Raw genomic sequence first — 16613 nt, 5'->3', positions numbered from 1 at the left:
TGTGATCAGTTTTTAAAATATATTTGGTTATCATCCTTGTTACTGCTTTACAGTACAGGGACTTGTACTTTGAAGTGAAAAAGAGAAATATTCTACACAGAGAACTAAACAAAGCCATCAGGTCCATGGAGTAGTCGCTGAACTCGATACAAATCCATGATACAGCCGGTTGCCGCATCAAAGTTTTGCTCACTGTGACCAATGCCTTCAGCTTCTGTTAAACTTGGAGAATTGTTTGTCATGTTCACAGACAGATGCCGGAGCCCGTGATGTCTGGGTTTCTGTTTCATGGCTCTGAAACCCAGCAGATGTTACTAGAAGCAGCAGAAGCAACACACTATACGGGGCCTGAGAATTTGTACTTGAACTTTGATTGTTCCAGGTGAAACTTGCTGGTAAATAATAAATAATAAATAAAAGAATTCATTCCACTTTGGTATCTCTACTGTCAAATCTATAGAAATATTTGACAAAGCTGGCCTTGCATGTATTTCAGAAGATTTCTCATTTTAATCCATTTGGGATGGCCATAGGAGCCTAAGCGTCACAGAGAAGAAAGTTATTAGCAGTTTCTTGTTTTGACTTCTTGAATTCCTAAATATTTTAGTTTCTGTCTACAATTCAGGTTTTGTTTTTCTACTGCGTTTCTTGGGTGTTTTCCTGGAATCAAGCTGAAATTGTGTAGCTGTTGCACACGCTCAAGGAGTTTTGCAATGTCGACCTCTGGCTCTCTTCTGACCCCTCCATATTATCTGCCAGTATTTCTAGGACTCCTCATGACATACGAGTATTTGCAGGAAATGCATAAACTGCCAGTGAAATTGTGATCTTTTTGTTTTCAGTTGTTTTACACACAGAGATTTACTTTGACGTCAAGTGATTTTTTCTCTTTCTTTACGTTACCTTGGAAAAAATAAGTTATTAGACTTTCAGTTGTCTTAAACTGTTGCTCAAGTCAAGAGCTGGTCGAGGTTGCCAAGGTGTCTCCAGGAGATGGTTAGTGACATTTTGAAGTTGGCACATGCGGGAGCTGAATTTCAGAGGGCAGTGAGCTTTGTGAACAGCTAGAACTTTGCTCTTTTTAACTGCCTTTTACTTGCTTGAATAACTGTAATTTCTATGAAACTAAGTAAAGCAATGGTGAAGGAAATTAGATGTAACGACTATAAAAATAAGTGAAGGAGAAAGAGGACATACATGACTTCAGTGTAACTTTGACATGCTGATCTGTTGTTCTTCACTGATGTAAAGGTTGAATCCATTAACTGGTGGTCTTCCAGTGAGGACAGGGAGCTGACAAGGCATGAAGGGCTCAGGCCAGCAAAACCACCAAGTACTTGATCTTTGGATGTATGACTTTTATTGTCAGCAGCAAAAATGACTTGACTTTCATATGTTCCCTCTACGTGTGAGGAAATGAACGTAAATTAATAGCTACAGTAATTTCCTCTGGGTAAATCCATCTAAACGATCTTAAATATTAGAATGCTGAAGGGCTAATGGCTTGACTATCTGGTGTGATGAACATCTACAGCTGTTTGTGAAGCCAAAGGGAGGTCTGGGTGCTCACTGTCTTTGAAAATCAGGTCACAACACCAACGACATCTTTATACAGAGAATCCCCTTGATTTCAGTAAAATTTACAAAAACTTGCAGCATCATAACAGCCTGATGTACCAAGACTATAGTTGAGCCTCTGAAAATCACAAGGCTTGGAAATGATTGCCTTGATTGCCTTCCAAGAGATGTTAGACTATGGGTGGAGTGTTTTTATCCCTAGCTGTTGACTGTATCAGTGGTTTGCATTTATTCTGAAGAGTGAAACAGTCTGTAGACCTGAAGAGTAAATCGTAGGAAACGAACAGCCGATCTGGGGTTTGCAGTTCACATGTATGAACTCCCCCTGCTAGAATTACTGTTCAGTGATAAACCAAACTAAAATGTTCATCTCAAAGTGATTACAATTTTTCTGTGTCACAAGGTATTTGTAAATCTGTTACACAGGATGGCTATATTTTTATTTTGTATTTATTGTATTTTTTTTTTCTGTGAGGAAAATGATTTCTTGTCAATATTGTCATTTATTGGATAATCTTACCAGAATATGCCTTTAAGGGAAATAATTTTAAGATTTGCCTACGCTGTATTTGTCCATTAGGACTCTGTGCTGGTGTGCTGTAATGGTCCAGACCTGACTCAAAATACAGCTCTCACATGTTTTCTCAGCTTCTTGTAGTTTTACTGTAGCAATCATTCACTCAAGATACAGCCAGATAATCAAAGTGACCAAGTTAGCAAATTTTAGAAAACTGCTTCCCAGTAATGGTTATGTACATGCAGCCACTCTTGCGTAACAACAAATAAAATAGATTAGCCATGAAGATCCAATTAGTTTATTTGAATACATGGCTATTTAAATCTGAGTTTACCTGCCCCCCCAGCTGAGATGTGTAACCACGTGCAAATTCCTCCACCGTTGCAATGAGAAGCAAACCAGGTTCGTCCGAACGACTACATCTCGTAAGTGGCAGACAGGACTCTTGCTCGATGACTTGCTACCATCTACTGTGGTCTGTGTTGTCAATTGAAAGGAAGGAGTGATTGTGCCAAGCCAGCAAAGCAACAAAAAAAAAGAAAAAAAGCCCTATATTTTCTCTCCTTTCTCTTTGCCCAGGGTCTCTGTAACATGGCAGCCATCAGACAGTATTCTCATATATTTCCATTTAAAAAAATGATTAATTGATTTACAGTTTGCATGAGCCTGAGAAGCAATAAAATCTAAGCTTACCTAACACCTGGTAGCATTAACTACAGTTCAGCTACTTCATACTAATATAAGAGGGAACATCATTTGGAGTTAGCAAGAAGCAGGATTCATGGATTCTCTATCCACTGTGACTAATTCATGCCTTTGGGAAAGTTTCTTAATCCCTATTTTTACCTTAACAGATCCACATGGAAAATCAACTTTCATGGGAGTGCATTGAAGGTATTTATGAACTTTGAAAATTTTATATAAATAAAAACAAGTAGCCAATGATTCATAAAGACATTTAAATGCTAACCCTAAAGAAAATAATCTATCTGCTTTTCTTTATAAAAGGTTGCTTCGTTCTCCCTGAGGTGCTGATTAGTGAATGCAGAATAAAAGAGAGCACTGCTTTGCTTCGTTTACAAATTGGAGATTACAGACTTGCGGAACAAAAGACTGGTTTACCAGCAAGCATCTCTTCCCCTTGGTGAGCAACCACCTCACTTGGCAGAGAGGAGCCGGATAAAGACAGAGCGCATGCTTAGCTTGACAGCAGAAAGCCTTCCAGGTTTTTATGAACTCAGTCTTTTAAAAAAAACCCTTCAATAAACTCTTATTTTTAAAAACGTGGGCTCTAGGTAATCCCTACTTTGAATAAATAAACTGTAAAAATCTCATTGTGTAACTTTCAAGCAAGTGCCAGTGTTAGTAAAAGAATATGTATGGCTCCAAGTGGTTAAATGTGGCATATTCCTGATCCTGAGGAATAAGTTTTGAGACAGAAAACCATAACGTGAAAAAATGTTAGTAAATATTCCTATTGGCATGAAAAGGAGAACATCTGCTGGAGTCACGAGTGGTTTGTTGCCTGAGCTAGCAGCAGGGCAGCCTACAGCTGATTAGCTATGGCTTGATAAGGGAACAGGAGGGCAGTGGATAGAAATGTTTGTCATGTGAAGTTGCTTGAAATCACTCTAAAAGCATTAAAAACATGACAGTTCGCTTCTTTTTAATTATTTCCTTGGTACCTTCAGAAACTGCTGTAATGACTGCTTAACTATTAGTACATCTCCAAACTGATATATGTGCATAAAATGTCCTGATTTGATCTCATCTTTGCTGAAGTATTTAAGCATTTGCCCGTTCCTACCCAGAAATGTACATAAGCCTGTGCAAAACACTGAGTGCGTCTTACAAAATCAAGTTTAAACAAATATTTAGAGTTTCCCACATAGGCTGAGGCAACACCGAGATTAGCCAGAATTAGAACATTTGCATTCTTTTAAGCCCATGTTGTGGGTTTGGTCCTGAGAGCTGCGATGCCAGTCTGAACTTTGGACCACAGGCTGCAAACAGTTCTTACCTGCTTTTTTCCTAAACTCACTCCGTGCATGGATATCTCCGATTTAAAACGGATCCAGCAATTCAAGCACCTTTGAATCTCAGCACATTGTTTTAAGGTGACATATGGTATCGTCCCAAACTGCACATCCCCTGACACTGCCTATCCGAACACTTCTTGAATGGGGAAAGGAGAGGACCTTCTGTCACTACGGGGTGACGTGATGAGCGTCACATCGTGTGGGATGGGATGGTGACTCAAGCCGTAACTGGAGAACTCTTCCTGGCCCCAATGGAATTGGGTGAGGACAATCTAGCTGGAGGATGGATCTATTTAGCTGGAGGATGGCAGCTTTCTCAGCCTGAAGCCATTTTCCCTCTCTGCCTCCAGGACCCTGGCCTTAACAGGCCATGAAAATTCCATTGCCTGATATTCTACAAATGAGCCTACCAAAGGTAATTCTGTGCTGGCTAGATAGTAAAAAGAAAGTTTGTTATCCCTGCCTTACTCAGTTTTGCAGGTGAATAAGGGCAAGCTTTTTTCACTCTAGTATCATAATTTATATTTTGTGTAAGATGCTTCATTCTGGCATCGTTCTTGTGAGAGTTAAATTCTAAATTCCTCTGAGAAGAATATAATTTTTTTAAAATGATACCTATTTTTTTTTATATAGGAAAAATCTATGCAAAGAGCACATGCATTTGAACAAGGTAAGTACCGCTTGCTTTTCCTTAGTATTTGTGACTGACACACATCTCTGAATTTTCTTAGGTTCCCTGCACTTACCCAGCTTTGTCCTTTAGCAAAAAGCGTGGTAAATGATCTACTTCTCTGATTATTTCTGAAAGTGTATGGATGACTTCTGATTTTCAGTTTTGTTACTACCCAGATACAGTAAAGAGCAATGGTAAGCCTTACCTTACCTGTACTACATTTAACAGTGGACAATGGATCTGGTGTCCAAAAAGCCAAGCAGGACCGGAAGAAGAGGTGGAGAAGAGGACACTGCTCCATAAAGTCTGTAAGAAAAGGACTGTTAGTGTTCAATCTACTGAACCCAATAGTGCATCTTCATTTCTTTACTCTACACTAAGATCTGGTGGCTCCAACTTAAAAAAAAAAAAAAAAAAAAGAAATTAGCAAGAATCCAGATATGATGGCAACTATAGAAAGCATGGAGAGACTTCACGCAAGAAAAAAGGTTAAGAGACTGGAATTACTTAGTTTAAAAAATAGATGTGTGTACAAAATAAGAAATCGTATAAAACAGCATAGTTGGTCACAAGAGTTGGGGAACTTTCAACGAAAGCCAGAGGTCCTATATTTAAATTCCAGGTTTTTTTTGTTGTGTTCTATTTTATTATTCTCATTTATTTCAATTATTTCAGAGAGTAAATCCAATTGATTAAAGGCTTGCAGTGAATGAGGGTTCAGTGTGAAGCAGAGGTGCACAAGTACAATGTCTGCTTGCACCCAACAATAAAAATGAGGAGATTATTTCAAAATGACATTTGTAGCTGGAAGAAGCTGTGGTGATGTGGAGGGACGGCTGTGCGGTGGCGCAGCTGCTCTGAAACACGCTCAGGAGCGAGCACGGCTCCGGGGAGGAGGAGAGTGACCACTCGTACCTCAGCTCTGGACTAAAACACAACCTTCCTTCACAGCTTCAGAGCAGATTAAGCAAGACGTCTTTGATACTAATCTTTAAAAATTCTTGGGTCGGTTTATGCACCTCATGAAGCCAGTTCTATTTCTGTTGCTTCTTGTCTCTGGTAAACGACTGCCAGCAGAGCAATAAAACCAACCAAGACGAGAACTGTAGAGGTACCAATGGAAGATGTGAATTCGGGAGGTCATGGTTATGTATAATACTCATGACAGGCCAAGTGCAGCCAAGTTCTTAAAATAAACGCTTGTGTAACTGTGTCATTATGCATGTAACCTGAGGAGGAAATGAATTAGCCATTGAAATCAGAACATGCATATTACAAATCACAAATTTATCAGAAGAAAAAAAGAAAGACACTCCAACTTTCGATACAAGAAAATTAGATAATTTATTGTTTAATGTTTGCTATATAATAATAATTTTTGCTTGTATACTAATTTATAGAAGAATTACTTTCTTCAACATGAACAAGGTAAGGAGGGGAAGTTAGGGAAGACTTTCGTTCTCTTTCTTTTTTTTTTTAATAAATGACTTCATGGTAATTTACCTATAACAGAAAAGGAACAGATTTTTTTTCCTTATCAGTCATTAATTTAAAAAAAGTATTTTATCTTGGAGTGCAAGGAACCTAACAAAAATTGACACAAAGCATTTAGATTTAAATGGCTTATTATTTCAAAAGGTACAATAATCTTACATCAGGAGATATTCATGTGCTTTACACCTCTTCCAGATCTGTGTCTAGCTGGTGCTTTTAATGACTTTTATTATTCTTAAAGGACATAAAGGACTGCTGGAGAAATCTATTCACTGTCACAGGAAAAAAAGTCTGCATTAATTTAACTTGATCTTGGTTTAAGCTTAATAACATGGCTTATTAAGGCCAGCTGATAAACCATTTCGGAATAGAAGGGGGAAAACAGTTACTGAAGAAGTATGGAAGCAAAGTACAAAAATGGGATAAAGATGTCAAAACACCTCACCCAAAAAGAGCTTAGGAAGTCCAACTTTGAGATTATTGAACAGAGCTTAACAAGGATTGTGAATTCAGCGGGGAAGATCTTACAAGCAGTACTTGTAAGAGGGGTGAGTGAGTGAGGGGTTTGAGATCTTATGGGAAAGCAAATATATTCTTCAAAACTATTTAAAAGGTTTAATTTGAAAGTGCTTTTTATGGGTTTTAGTAAATGTGCAAAAAAATCTAAATAAAATTCCTAGATAATTTATTCAACTTCATCTTTTTGGAAACATAAAAATGCTAAGGAATATGTAGGGTTTTTTCAACAAAATATTTCACTTTTTACCTCTTGTACAAGAAATCTGCGTTTGGAGTCTGCCACATTATTGTTCTAGTCCTACCTTGATTTCCGTAGTTCAATGCCATGCAGGTTCTGTTTGACTGGAGTTTTAAAAATCTTGTAATCAGACTAATAATAAGTCTAATGCTGAACTTGCATTCAAAATTATCAGAATGCGCGGAAACCAGGTCATTGATTTAAAACAACAAGAGTTTGAAAAGTCCTTGAAACTTCCTTTGCTGTGAATAAGAAACATGGGTTTCATCCCATGTAACCCTCTCAGCCTACAAAGTGTTTGTTCTCCAGTTTAATATGATTCCCGATACTTCTATAATAAAAGGAAAAAACTGAGCAGCTGCAGGTGGCCTGGCTCAGACAGTGCCCAGGATCAGATAAATCCCATCCGTAACGGTCAGGAGTCGCCTTTTGCTGGTTCAAGGAACAGAAGCGCAGTAGCCCCCAGTGCTGCTGGAGCTTTATGGGCTTCCCGAAGTTTTATGGCCAACCATAAAACGTTATAGAAATGAAGAGTCAAACACAGTCCTGAAAGAAAGTTCCCCGAAGCTGCAAAGTTGTGTAATTTCAGATAGGGATTTGCTCTTGCTGTACTTCCCTTCCTATGATTTTGGGAGGATAAAATGTTACAGACAAATTTCCTAATATCACATCGCAACTTACCACGTTTTTCACGCAACTGGTTATAGTTGGGAGTAGCTGCTTTGTCCCAGTTTTCTTGGCTCTTATTCAGCTGAAGCCCCTGAAGGTCATCGTAATTTTTTTTTTTAAAGGAAGAATCCTAAAGATCTAGAAACGGAAAAGGTATTTAATTATAGGTAAAGCACTGGCAGGACTTAACTCATCAAGGGAAAGTTTTAGACATCACAGTTAAAAAACTGGGGGACATAAATTTGTTTGTGGCTTGCTGTTGTTGCCATCAGTATTTATAAAATACTTGATGGATGCCAAATTTTGATTTGATTTGATCGTACTTTGCGACTTTTCATTTGAAATTGATGAAGACAGTATGTGTTAATTAGATGCCAGTAAAAATACGGAGGCAGAATTCTGCCCTTCATGCAGAGCAACTGTCAGCTGTTGCCACTGATGTAATTTTCATTTGCACTTTTTCTACACTGGCCATTGGATTCAATATCGAGTTTTGAATTATAGCATAAAAAAGAATGAAATACTTTCCACTGTTTGTTGTTTTATGATTTTTTTTTTTTTTGCTGCTGTTGCTGTTCACTGTTTGCAAGTTTTTAATTGTAAAAGATGCTGCAGATGGAGTTTTTCTTCTTAGCACTGCTGTCCTATTTTCCCCATGATATCCCCCGGGGATCTAACATGAGTTTAAGTAAGTCCATTTTTTCTCGACTGACAGAACAAATGTTCAGATGCTTTAAAATTTAAAGAGCAAAATGTAGGGACGGGTAAATCAGTTTAGAGGAGGTAGCAAATTCCCATTCAAATCAAATAGCCTTCTTTTTGTTTGTTTGCTTGCTTGCTTGCTTCTGGGTTGTTTTTGTTTGCTTTTAATTTCCTATAACGACGTAACATTCTGAGAGCTAGGCAATCCCAACATCCTTCCTGATATCTAAAAGGATATCTAAAAGGAAAGACCTCCCCCTATCACCAAGGGCTTGCAACCAGGAGGGAGAACTACACGTGAACTTTGCCAGTGAATGCACCTATGTGCGTAAGACCCTTTGCGTGAAAATTATTTTCATGGCACGCAGTTTAATATGCATTAATATTCATGAGGTGCATAGCCGTTCTGTGTATATTAAAAAATATTCTCCTTTTCAAGGACGTTTCTTGTTCAAAAAGGGCCGTTTGAGAGCTGCCACAGTGAGTTGTTCTTTAACTATACAAAGCCGTTCAGAAAGTCCAAAAGTGAGTTGCTAAAACTATTTACACGTATTTCATGTTCTATTTACTTTGAAATGACTTATATTGAAAAAATACAGCAAGAGTGATTGTTGCTAAAGATCAGTGTGACATTGTGCCTTAAGGGTTGACTCCTTAAAGTGGTCTAAAATCCAAATTATCACATGAAGTAACTTGAAATTTGCACTGAGGGGCATTATTGATTTGAAATTAACGTTGGTTGGGTTTGAGGATAAAGAGTCAAAGATACAGCTTTTTTAGAATGATGTTCTACCAAGTACTGGTCCCAACGTTGTTGCATCCACCAAGGACTCAAACGCTGGTTCTCATGTCTCCAAATCCTCTCAGCGGCTTGGCAGTGACCCGAGCTGGAAATGAGCGTTTACCAGCGCGAGCTGTTGGAGATCCAACCCGTGCCGTGACAAACTGCGGTGTCAAGCCGTAGCTACCCCCTGTGATGTCTGGGATGATGTGGAGAAAAAGCAGGAGCGCACGCACCATTGGAGATTGCACGAGACGCAATCCCACTGCGTTTGCGTCCACGTCTCCATCCACCATTTCACCTCAGCTTGACATCTGGGATCCTTGCACCCCCACCCTACACTTGGATCTCCCTCTGGGTCGAGCCCAATAGCTTCCGCTCCTCTAGGAAAGGATTGTGGCCGTAGAAGTTTCCAACTTCTCGCATCAGCTGGGATATTTGCTCGTCCCTACCGCTGGCTGTTGTGTGGTTCTGCGACCCGGCCTGCCAGCTCGTAGCTCCCCGGAGGCCGCAGCCTGGATGCACCCATCGGGCTGACAGGGTTGGGACCCATCGCCGCAGCCCCTCAGGGAGCTGGCAGGGCCAGCTGCGGGCGCAAGATTAAAAAATAAAAAGAAAATAGCCAAGAAAATTCAGTACGCAGGGACGGCTGGTAGCTGAGCTGCTGGACAGCCCCTCCAGGCTACGGGGACTGACCCGGCCCGCCCCAAAATGCAAGTATCCCGCCGGCTCGCCCCTCGCCCCGCCGCTTCCGCGGAGCCGTAGCTGCGGCCCCCGCGTAGGTTACGCGCTGGGAGGCGGGCAAGGGGGCAGCGCCGGTACGGCGGGGCCGCCTCTCCCACGGCCGCGACCCGCCCGGCGGGGACAGCGGGCGGCAGCCGGTAAGCGCGGCGCCGGGCACCGACGGCGGGGTGGGGGGCGGGGGGAAGCAGCGGGCCGGGGAGCAAGGCGGGCACTGCCTGTCTGAGAGCGGGGGGGGCGGCTCCCGGGCCCGGCCCCGGCCCCCCCGGTCCTCCTCGCTCCGCCGCCCCGGGAAGCGCGGCCCCGGCGAGCGGAGGTGGCGGCAGCCGGGGCGCGAGGGCAGCGCCGTTCCCGCCGCCCCCTCGCAGCTTCCCGCCGCGTCCCGCCGCAGGTAGGCACGGCCCGGGGGGTGCGGGCGGGGGGGGGGGGGTGTCTCGCCTGACGGAGTGAAAATTGGGGGTCGGGGGAACCCCCTGGAAACCCGTGAGGCTGAGTTGCCGGCAGCCCCTTGACTTTTTGGGTGCCGGCTGGGGACGGGAGCGGTGAGATGGCCGGTTTGGGGGTGAGGGGGGTGCGTGGCTGTGGGGAGGCGGCGAAGGGGGAGGGCGCGGCGTGGGCCGGCCGGGCAGGTACGCGGGGGGACCCGGCTCTCAAATAGCGGGGGGCGTGGGGGGGGAATGGGCAGGATGGGGTAGGAGAGGGATTGGGGTGTGAGCGGTGGGAAAGCAACGGGGAATTCTTGGCATCCTTCGCCGAAACACCTGTGTAAGTTAGGCCGCGCTCCCTAAGTCACAAAACCTCCCTGCAAGTCACTGAACGCGCCAGTGAATTTATTCTTCTCCTGAAAGTTTTTACATCCTTCCCTTTTTTTTTTTTTTTTTTAGGTCTTCCTTTTATCCTTTCCTCTGGTCTTGGCTCTGTTTAGCTCCTCTCAGAACAACCTGCCTTGTTGAAGGGAGTCTCTGTCAGAAGGGACAAAAAAAAAAAAAAAAGTCCTCAGAAACAAACGCTATCTTTGTTTAAAGCTATTTGTGGATTAAGGTTGTGACTTAACTGTGAAATAGCATGGCTCTTCTTTGCTTATATTGAAAACACAATAACACGTTAAAATAATCCAAGTCTTGGGAGGCAACTGGGCTGAAAATGCGGTTCAGCAGCGTGAGACTTCAACGTAGGTTTTACAGTGCCCCATCTCTCTTGTGGATAAACGCATAATTAGTGGGAGACCTTTTTGCAGCTTCTGATTTCATGTTTTATTTGAAGTCGTACTTCTAGGTAGGGATTATAATTGATAATACTTTTAACCTTTCCCACTTTTTCCTGAGGTCTGTAGCTGCATCTTTAGGTGTTTGTTTGTGATGGTATTCTGTGTTGTTTTATTGGTGCAGAATGTTATTGTAAAACCTGTTGTGTGTTGGTGTGTGGATTAGATTTCCTGTGGGCCTGTCTGAATTAGATTTATGATTGCCTAATTGCCCATGATTGTGAAGAATGAGGGTCAATAAATAACATCGTCCTCCTAGTCTCATGTTCCTCTTATAATACGTGTGTATCACCTAGCACAGCATGGCCTTAATCTGCTTGTCATTGTGGAACAAATAATAGGGAATAGCAGTGTTTTACCGGAGGGAGTACGTCGCCAAAGCAGCAGCCGCGGTTGCCCTGGAGCATGGTCTTCAGGCTCAGTAAGGTGCTGATGAACACCCCACCTCCCGTCTGCACTGGGAAACTGGGAGCGCTACATCCACCAGTTTAGATGTAACAGGAGACAGCAAGAAAATGGGTTAAGGTATAGATCGGTTCTTTCCAGGTTTCTGTTCTGTTTAAAAGTTGCAGCTACAATTAGTGAAGTGGAGCACCTGCTGTTAAATTTTTAGATCCATTGCTGGATGACTTCACAAGAGTTTTCAAGCTTGAGCATGGATGTGAGTGGAAGCTAGCAGGTCCTCAGAATCTCTCAAAGGCAGGGATTTTTAAACAGACGCCTATGTATATTTCATAGCTCCGAGGCACTGAAGTCCTAGCTGTGCTCCTGGGTTTCCCAGGATGTTAACTTTGTCTGTATTAAAAATCCAAGGACTCCAGTTAGCCAAGTGTGTTAATCCCCCAGAAATAAAGTGAGAGCAGAAGTGGCAAACAGAGCATAGGGAAGCAGAGATGTCGCAGTGGCAGGAGGTAAGCAGGTTAGCTGGATCCCAGTTAGGAGAAGCACTTTCAGTCTTGTAGGAGGAGGCAAGATGGCTTCAAAAGGAGGCCCTTCCTGAATAGGGCCAACACTTTTCCCAGTCCCAAATTTGGCAGCCCATATAATCTTACATATGTTAGGTATCAGCCTCACCTAGGCATTTGCAATGATTTTTTGCAGCACCGTCAAACTACAGTGCAGCTTTGGTATTTCTTCTCTGGCCACAGCTGGTCTGATGGTTTACAATAATTAAGTTGAAAGAAGTTGCAGCTGAGTTTAGGTAGCCAGGCTTGAAGGCTGGCCAAATGCAGCGTTATTCCTGTGAACCTTTTCCAGGTGTTTCTCTGTAAACTGGAATTAAAAGCCCATGAAGTACAGCTGAGAGTCAAAGCCATCTGACAAATTCTTTCTATTGATTCTGACTAGCTCTTTTGATAGCTGCTGTTTTATTCCACAGCACTCATGCTTCCTCCTGCTGTTAGGGCCAGAAAAAAATAATTTTTAATTTCTTCAGATTGATTTTCCCCTGCTGCCATCCCGACTTTTCTCTTTTTCCCCACACTTGTGCTTCTCTGTCTCTCAGCTGAAGTTATTTAAGCTTCCTGTTTTCCTTTAGCTCACAAATTTCTCAGATGCTGTAAGCCCTGGGTTACTTCTTAGATCCCCCACTCAGAAATAGCCCTGGCTCTTTCTTACTGTGGGCTGCTCACAGCTGGCAGCCACAGCGCTTTCGGAGTAGTTTGCATCTCAGAAACAGGACTTCTCCTCCTTGTGTTCCTGGAGTGGGTGGTCCTGCGGCTTTTGCCCTTTAGGACGTGCCTCGGGTAAGGAGTCTGTAGGGTATCTGGGATGTGAGCAAGGAGGAGGGCTGGGGGCGTGGTGCTCCTTCTCCAGATCAGCCAAGAGCGGTCCAAAGAAGAGAAAGTGAATTATGCAAGAGACTCCCATGGCTTGATCAAATTTCTTTCTTAAGTTTCATTGGCAGACTTCAGTTTCGCTGCTTCTGAGGTCAGACTCTTTGGTGAGCGTTCGCTGTGTAACAGAATTGCGAGTTTCTAGAGAAGCCCCTCAGAGCCCCAGTGTGATGTAGGTCTTCCTATCAAACTAGTTTTCTATTAATTAAAAAAGTATGCACCCTAGATAGTGTGAACTCTTTGCTAAGGATAGTAAAGACAAGTTATTTATCTTCAGCCTTTTAGTACTTCTTTTGACCTTTGCTTATTTCTTCTGTGTTTGTTATTCATGTCTCTTGCATATCCGAATCGTCTTTGCTGAAACCCACAGCAGGCTCGTTGCTCTATTTTCTAACTTCTCAATCTTGTCCTAATCAAAAATGTAAATACATGCATAGCGATTTGCATTCCATTAACTTCAGAAAAACACTGTCATGCTAAAATCAATGTTTTTGGAGTCTAATTTTCCTGCCTGTCTGAGAAGTAGCACCTGGAATTCGCAAACCTAGAATTCTGAAAATATAAACTACTTTCAGCACTGCTGTTTACTTTCTGCATTTTTCAGTTCTGCCAGGGAAGAACAATAATTAAAAGATATAGTGATAGTGCTTTTTCTAACCAGTTTCTCTCTTTAGTCTTCATGCTTCAATAAAAAGCTTTATTGCGTTTTTATTTAAAAATGAACAAACTTAGTATGGTATATATTTGAACACAACTTGCCAGCACTGGTCTCATCGTGATCATTTACAAACACAGCATCTAACATGTTCCAGAAATATCAGGGAACGTACCTCCACCTGTGGAGAGGAACTTGCAGGTTTGGAGGAATACAGGGAAACCAGGAGAAAATAAGGTTGTTGGAGCTAGGGTAGCAGTGTAGCTGACCCTGGATTTCAGTTTCCCTAGCGCAGAGCTGTGTGTATGAACTAAAGATCAGGCTGTCAGGCTCTGTGTGGAGCAGTCGGTAGACGAGGGTATGACACAGGCGCTTTGCCAGCAGTTTACGCAAGTGTTTTTGCCTGATGTCAGAGATGCTGAGAAAACAAATTCTTGGGTTCTCGCTTGGTTATGGAGATGATTGTCACTGACATCTCAGACATGCTGAGTATGTGTATTTGACAGTCGTTCTACCTTTAGGAATACGCAGGTGAGATTTAATTCATGTTAAAAACCTAGGGTCTGGAATGAGCCCTCGATATTCATCGTTTGCCCAGAACTCAGGTCTTGTTTTAATAGGCTGCCTTCAAGTCAGTGAGTCTGTAAGCCAGCCCAGGGTTACTTTGGCTCAGATGCCATAGCGTGCAAGGGCTATCCCGATCCGAAAGCGCTCACAGTCTTTGAAAACAGGATTATCAGCAGTGGTGCAACTACTGCGTGCTGCTGGAGTGCGTTATCCTGTTGGTTAGAAGTGCACATTCTGGACCCCTTAGGAGCAAACAGAAAATGCCACTGTTATTGATGATTCAATATAACAGCTTTAAAATGTCTTTTCTTTCAGGAAGGAAAGGAAAACAATGTACAGCATTTCTGTTGACACAAATAAAGACCTGCTTCTAAGTGGTGAGATAAAACATAACGCAAACTGTGGATCAGATTTAAGTTCAAATTATATTTGAAAAAACATTTTGATTTTCTTTGCTACGACACATTTAGCGTATGGTTCTGTCTGATGCCTGAGATATGGAAGCTGTATTCCATGCTTGACATTGTTTCTAATAAATTTCTGTATTAGAAGTAAACAGTATATTATATCTCACTTTAAAAAAAAACCCCTCAAACAACGCCCTTTTTTTTTTTTTTTTTGTAAACCAGCTAAGTTTTTAGAAACCAGCTAGGCTGTTGTGTCTTTTTGATGGAAAGAAGCACAGGAGAGCAGTGCACTCATGTTCACTCTTGAGCATTTATTCTTGTGTGTAGGGGTCCGCTGTAGCGTATGTGGAAATGTGCATTGTGCTCAGCAGCGTGCGTGCTGCGAGGATCTCGATAGCTCTGCATGGCTGAGCAACAGGATGCTTAATGCGGGGATGCTGAACGATGCAGTACGTGTTGTGCCAACACCTTCTTAGAGGCACCAGAGACCATGACTCTGCAATTAAATAAAATAGGCCAGTGGCTGTTCTCCGTCCCCGAGGCCAAATGGCACGGCACGGCTCCCTCCTGCACACCTGAGCTCGCTTTCTTTCCGAAACAGAGTGGCGGTGACCAGACTGTCTGTTGGGGATGGGTCCTGGGTTCTCTGAGCATCCAAGTTGTGCCTGTGCACTCACTGCCTGGGATCCTGGGGCGAGTGGGCAAAAAAATATGCTAGCAAGAGCGCAGACGATTAAGCAGCACAAACAATCTCTGGCCTATTTTGTTTACTGGTAAAGCTGTAGCTGTAATGTTCAGGACCTATGGCATCATTCTTCCAAAATCATTATTCATGTAGAAAGAGTTGTTGTACATAATTGATTTAAACCGCTTCATTCGTACGTTTGGATTCTAAATGTCTCTGGTTTAGGTTTTGGTAACACCGTCATACTTAACCATGTACACCAATTCGTCGTTGCAATTTCAGATTCTCAGTGCATGTGTGCTTTTAGTTTAATTAAACTTTACAGACAAAATATCAGCAGAGTAAGTACTTGACAAAATTTAAGAATTGTAATGAGGATGCAGTAGTTATGGAAATACAGACTAACATCCTTTCAATTACAAACAGGGGATATTTACTCTGTCTGAGTAAATTTTGAAAGAGAGCCTTAGAAAAACAGTTTGTTAAACGGTATTTTTATGTTCAACACTGAGACTGCGAAGCTATTGAAGCTTTAAATCTGAAGTTTAATCACCAGAGTATAACAGAAAATACATTCAACAGTCCTTATCAAGATACTCCTCCTTTAATTTGTGTTAACACTGCAATGTAAGTATTTTAAATCATCCAACCATTCCACTGTCATGACTTTTAGCTGAGGGTGTGAGAAGAGGCTGTGTATCTTGAATAGTGTGTAACTTCTGCAGATTGTCCATTTCTTGGTCATTTACAGGAGCCAGTGGTCACTGGTGGGTTGTACCAGCTAGAATGAAGCTCAATTAGAGTGCTGAGGGGAAAAAAGAGTAGATGAGACAGAGGAACAAAGATGACAGATATTAAAGAAGGAGAGAAGTACAGATGGAGAGAAATGACTGAGAGTGAAGCCCATCACTGTTAAGGTGTTGCGTTATGTTAATCAGAACCAAGGAGAAAGTGTTTGCTGACCTTAACGTGGGACGTTTGGGTAAAAATGATCAGTGGAAAAGGCACCAAAAGAAGTGAGAGAAAAAGTCTTTAAAATGCCAAGTGTTTAATCCTGCTGGTAAAAGAATCTCTGTTGCTGGTGAAAACTGTCTGTTTCCCACTCCATAAGAAACGTAGAATTTTTCCCCAAATTTAACTTTGCTTCTTAATGCACCCTTTGGCTTTCCGCATTTCTGATTGAACTGGTGTTCAGTTTCTTCATTAGCTGTAAAGGTCGTAGTTAGTTAATTCTGCAGCTGAAAGTCTG

The 16613-nt window shown here is 42.1% G+C and overlaps 1 protein-coding gene across 1 annotated transcript in view; it reads left to right on the top strand.

The window, feature by feature from the left end:
• Positions 1 to 6226: 6226 nt before the first annotated feature.
• Positions 6227 to 16613, top strand: part of LOC147600622 (uncharacterized) — a 30793-nt gene continuing 20406 nt past the window's right edge. The window contains exons 1-2 of the mRNA XM_086749633.1: positions 6227 to 6235; positions 9993 to 10342. Coding sequence (XP_086605759.1) covers positions 6227 to 6235; positions 9993 to 10342 — 359 coding nt within the window. The remainder of the gene's footprint in view (positions 6236 to 9992; positions 10343 to 16613) is intronic.

The sequence above is a fragment of the Chlamydotis macqueenii genome, chromosome 5 (assembly GCF_036417535.1).
Source record: "Chlamydotis macqueenii isolate bChlMac1 chromosome 5, bChlMac1.mat, whole genome shotgun sequence".
Lineage (NCBI taxonomy): Eukaryota > Metazoa > Chordata > Aves > Otidiformes > Otididae > Chlamydotis > Chlamydotis macqueenii.
The sequence above is the reverse complement of the archived record's forward strand: the minus strand, read 5'-3'. Positions and strand labels throughout refer to the sequence as shown.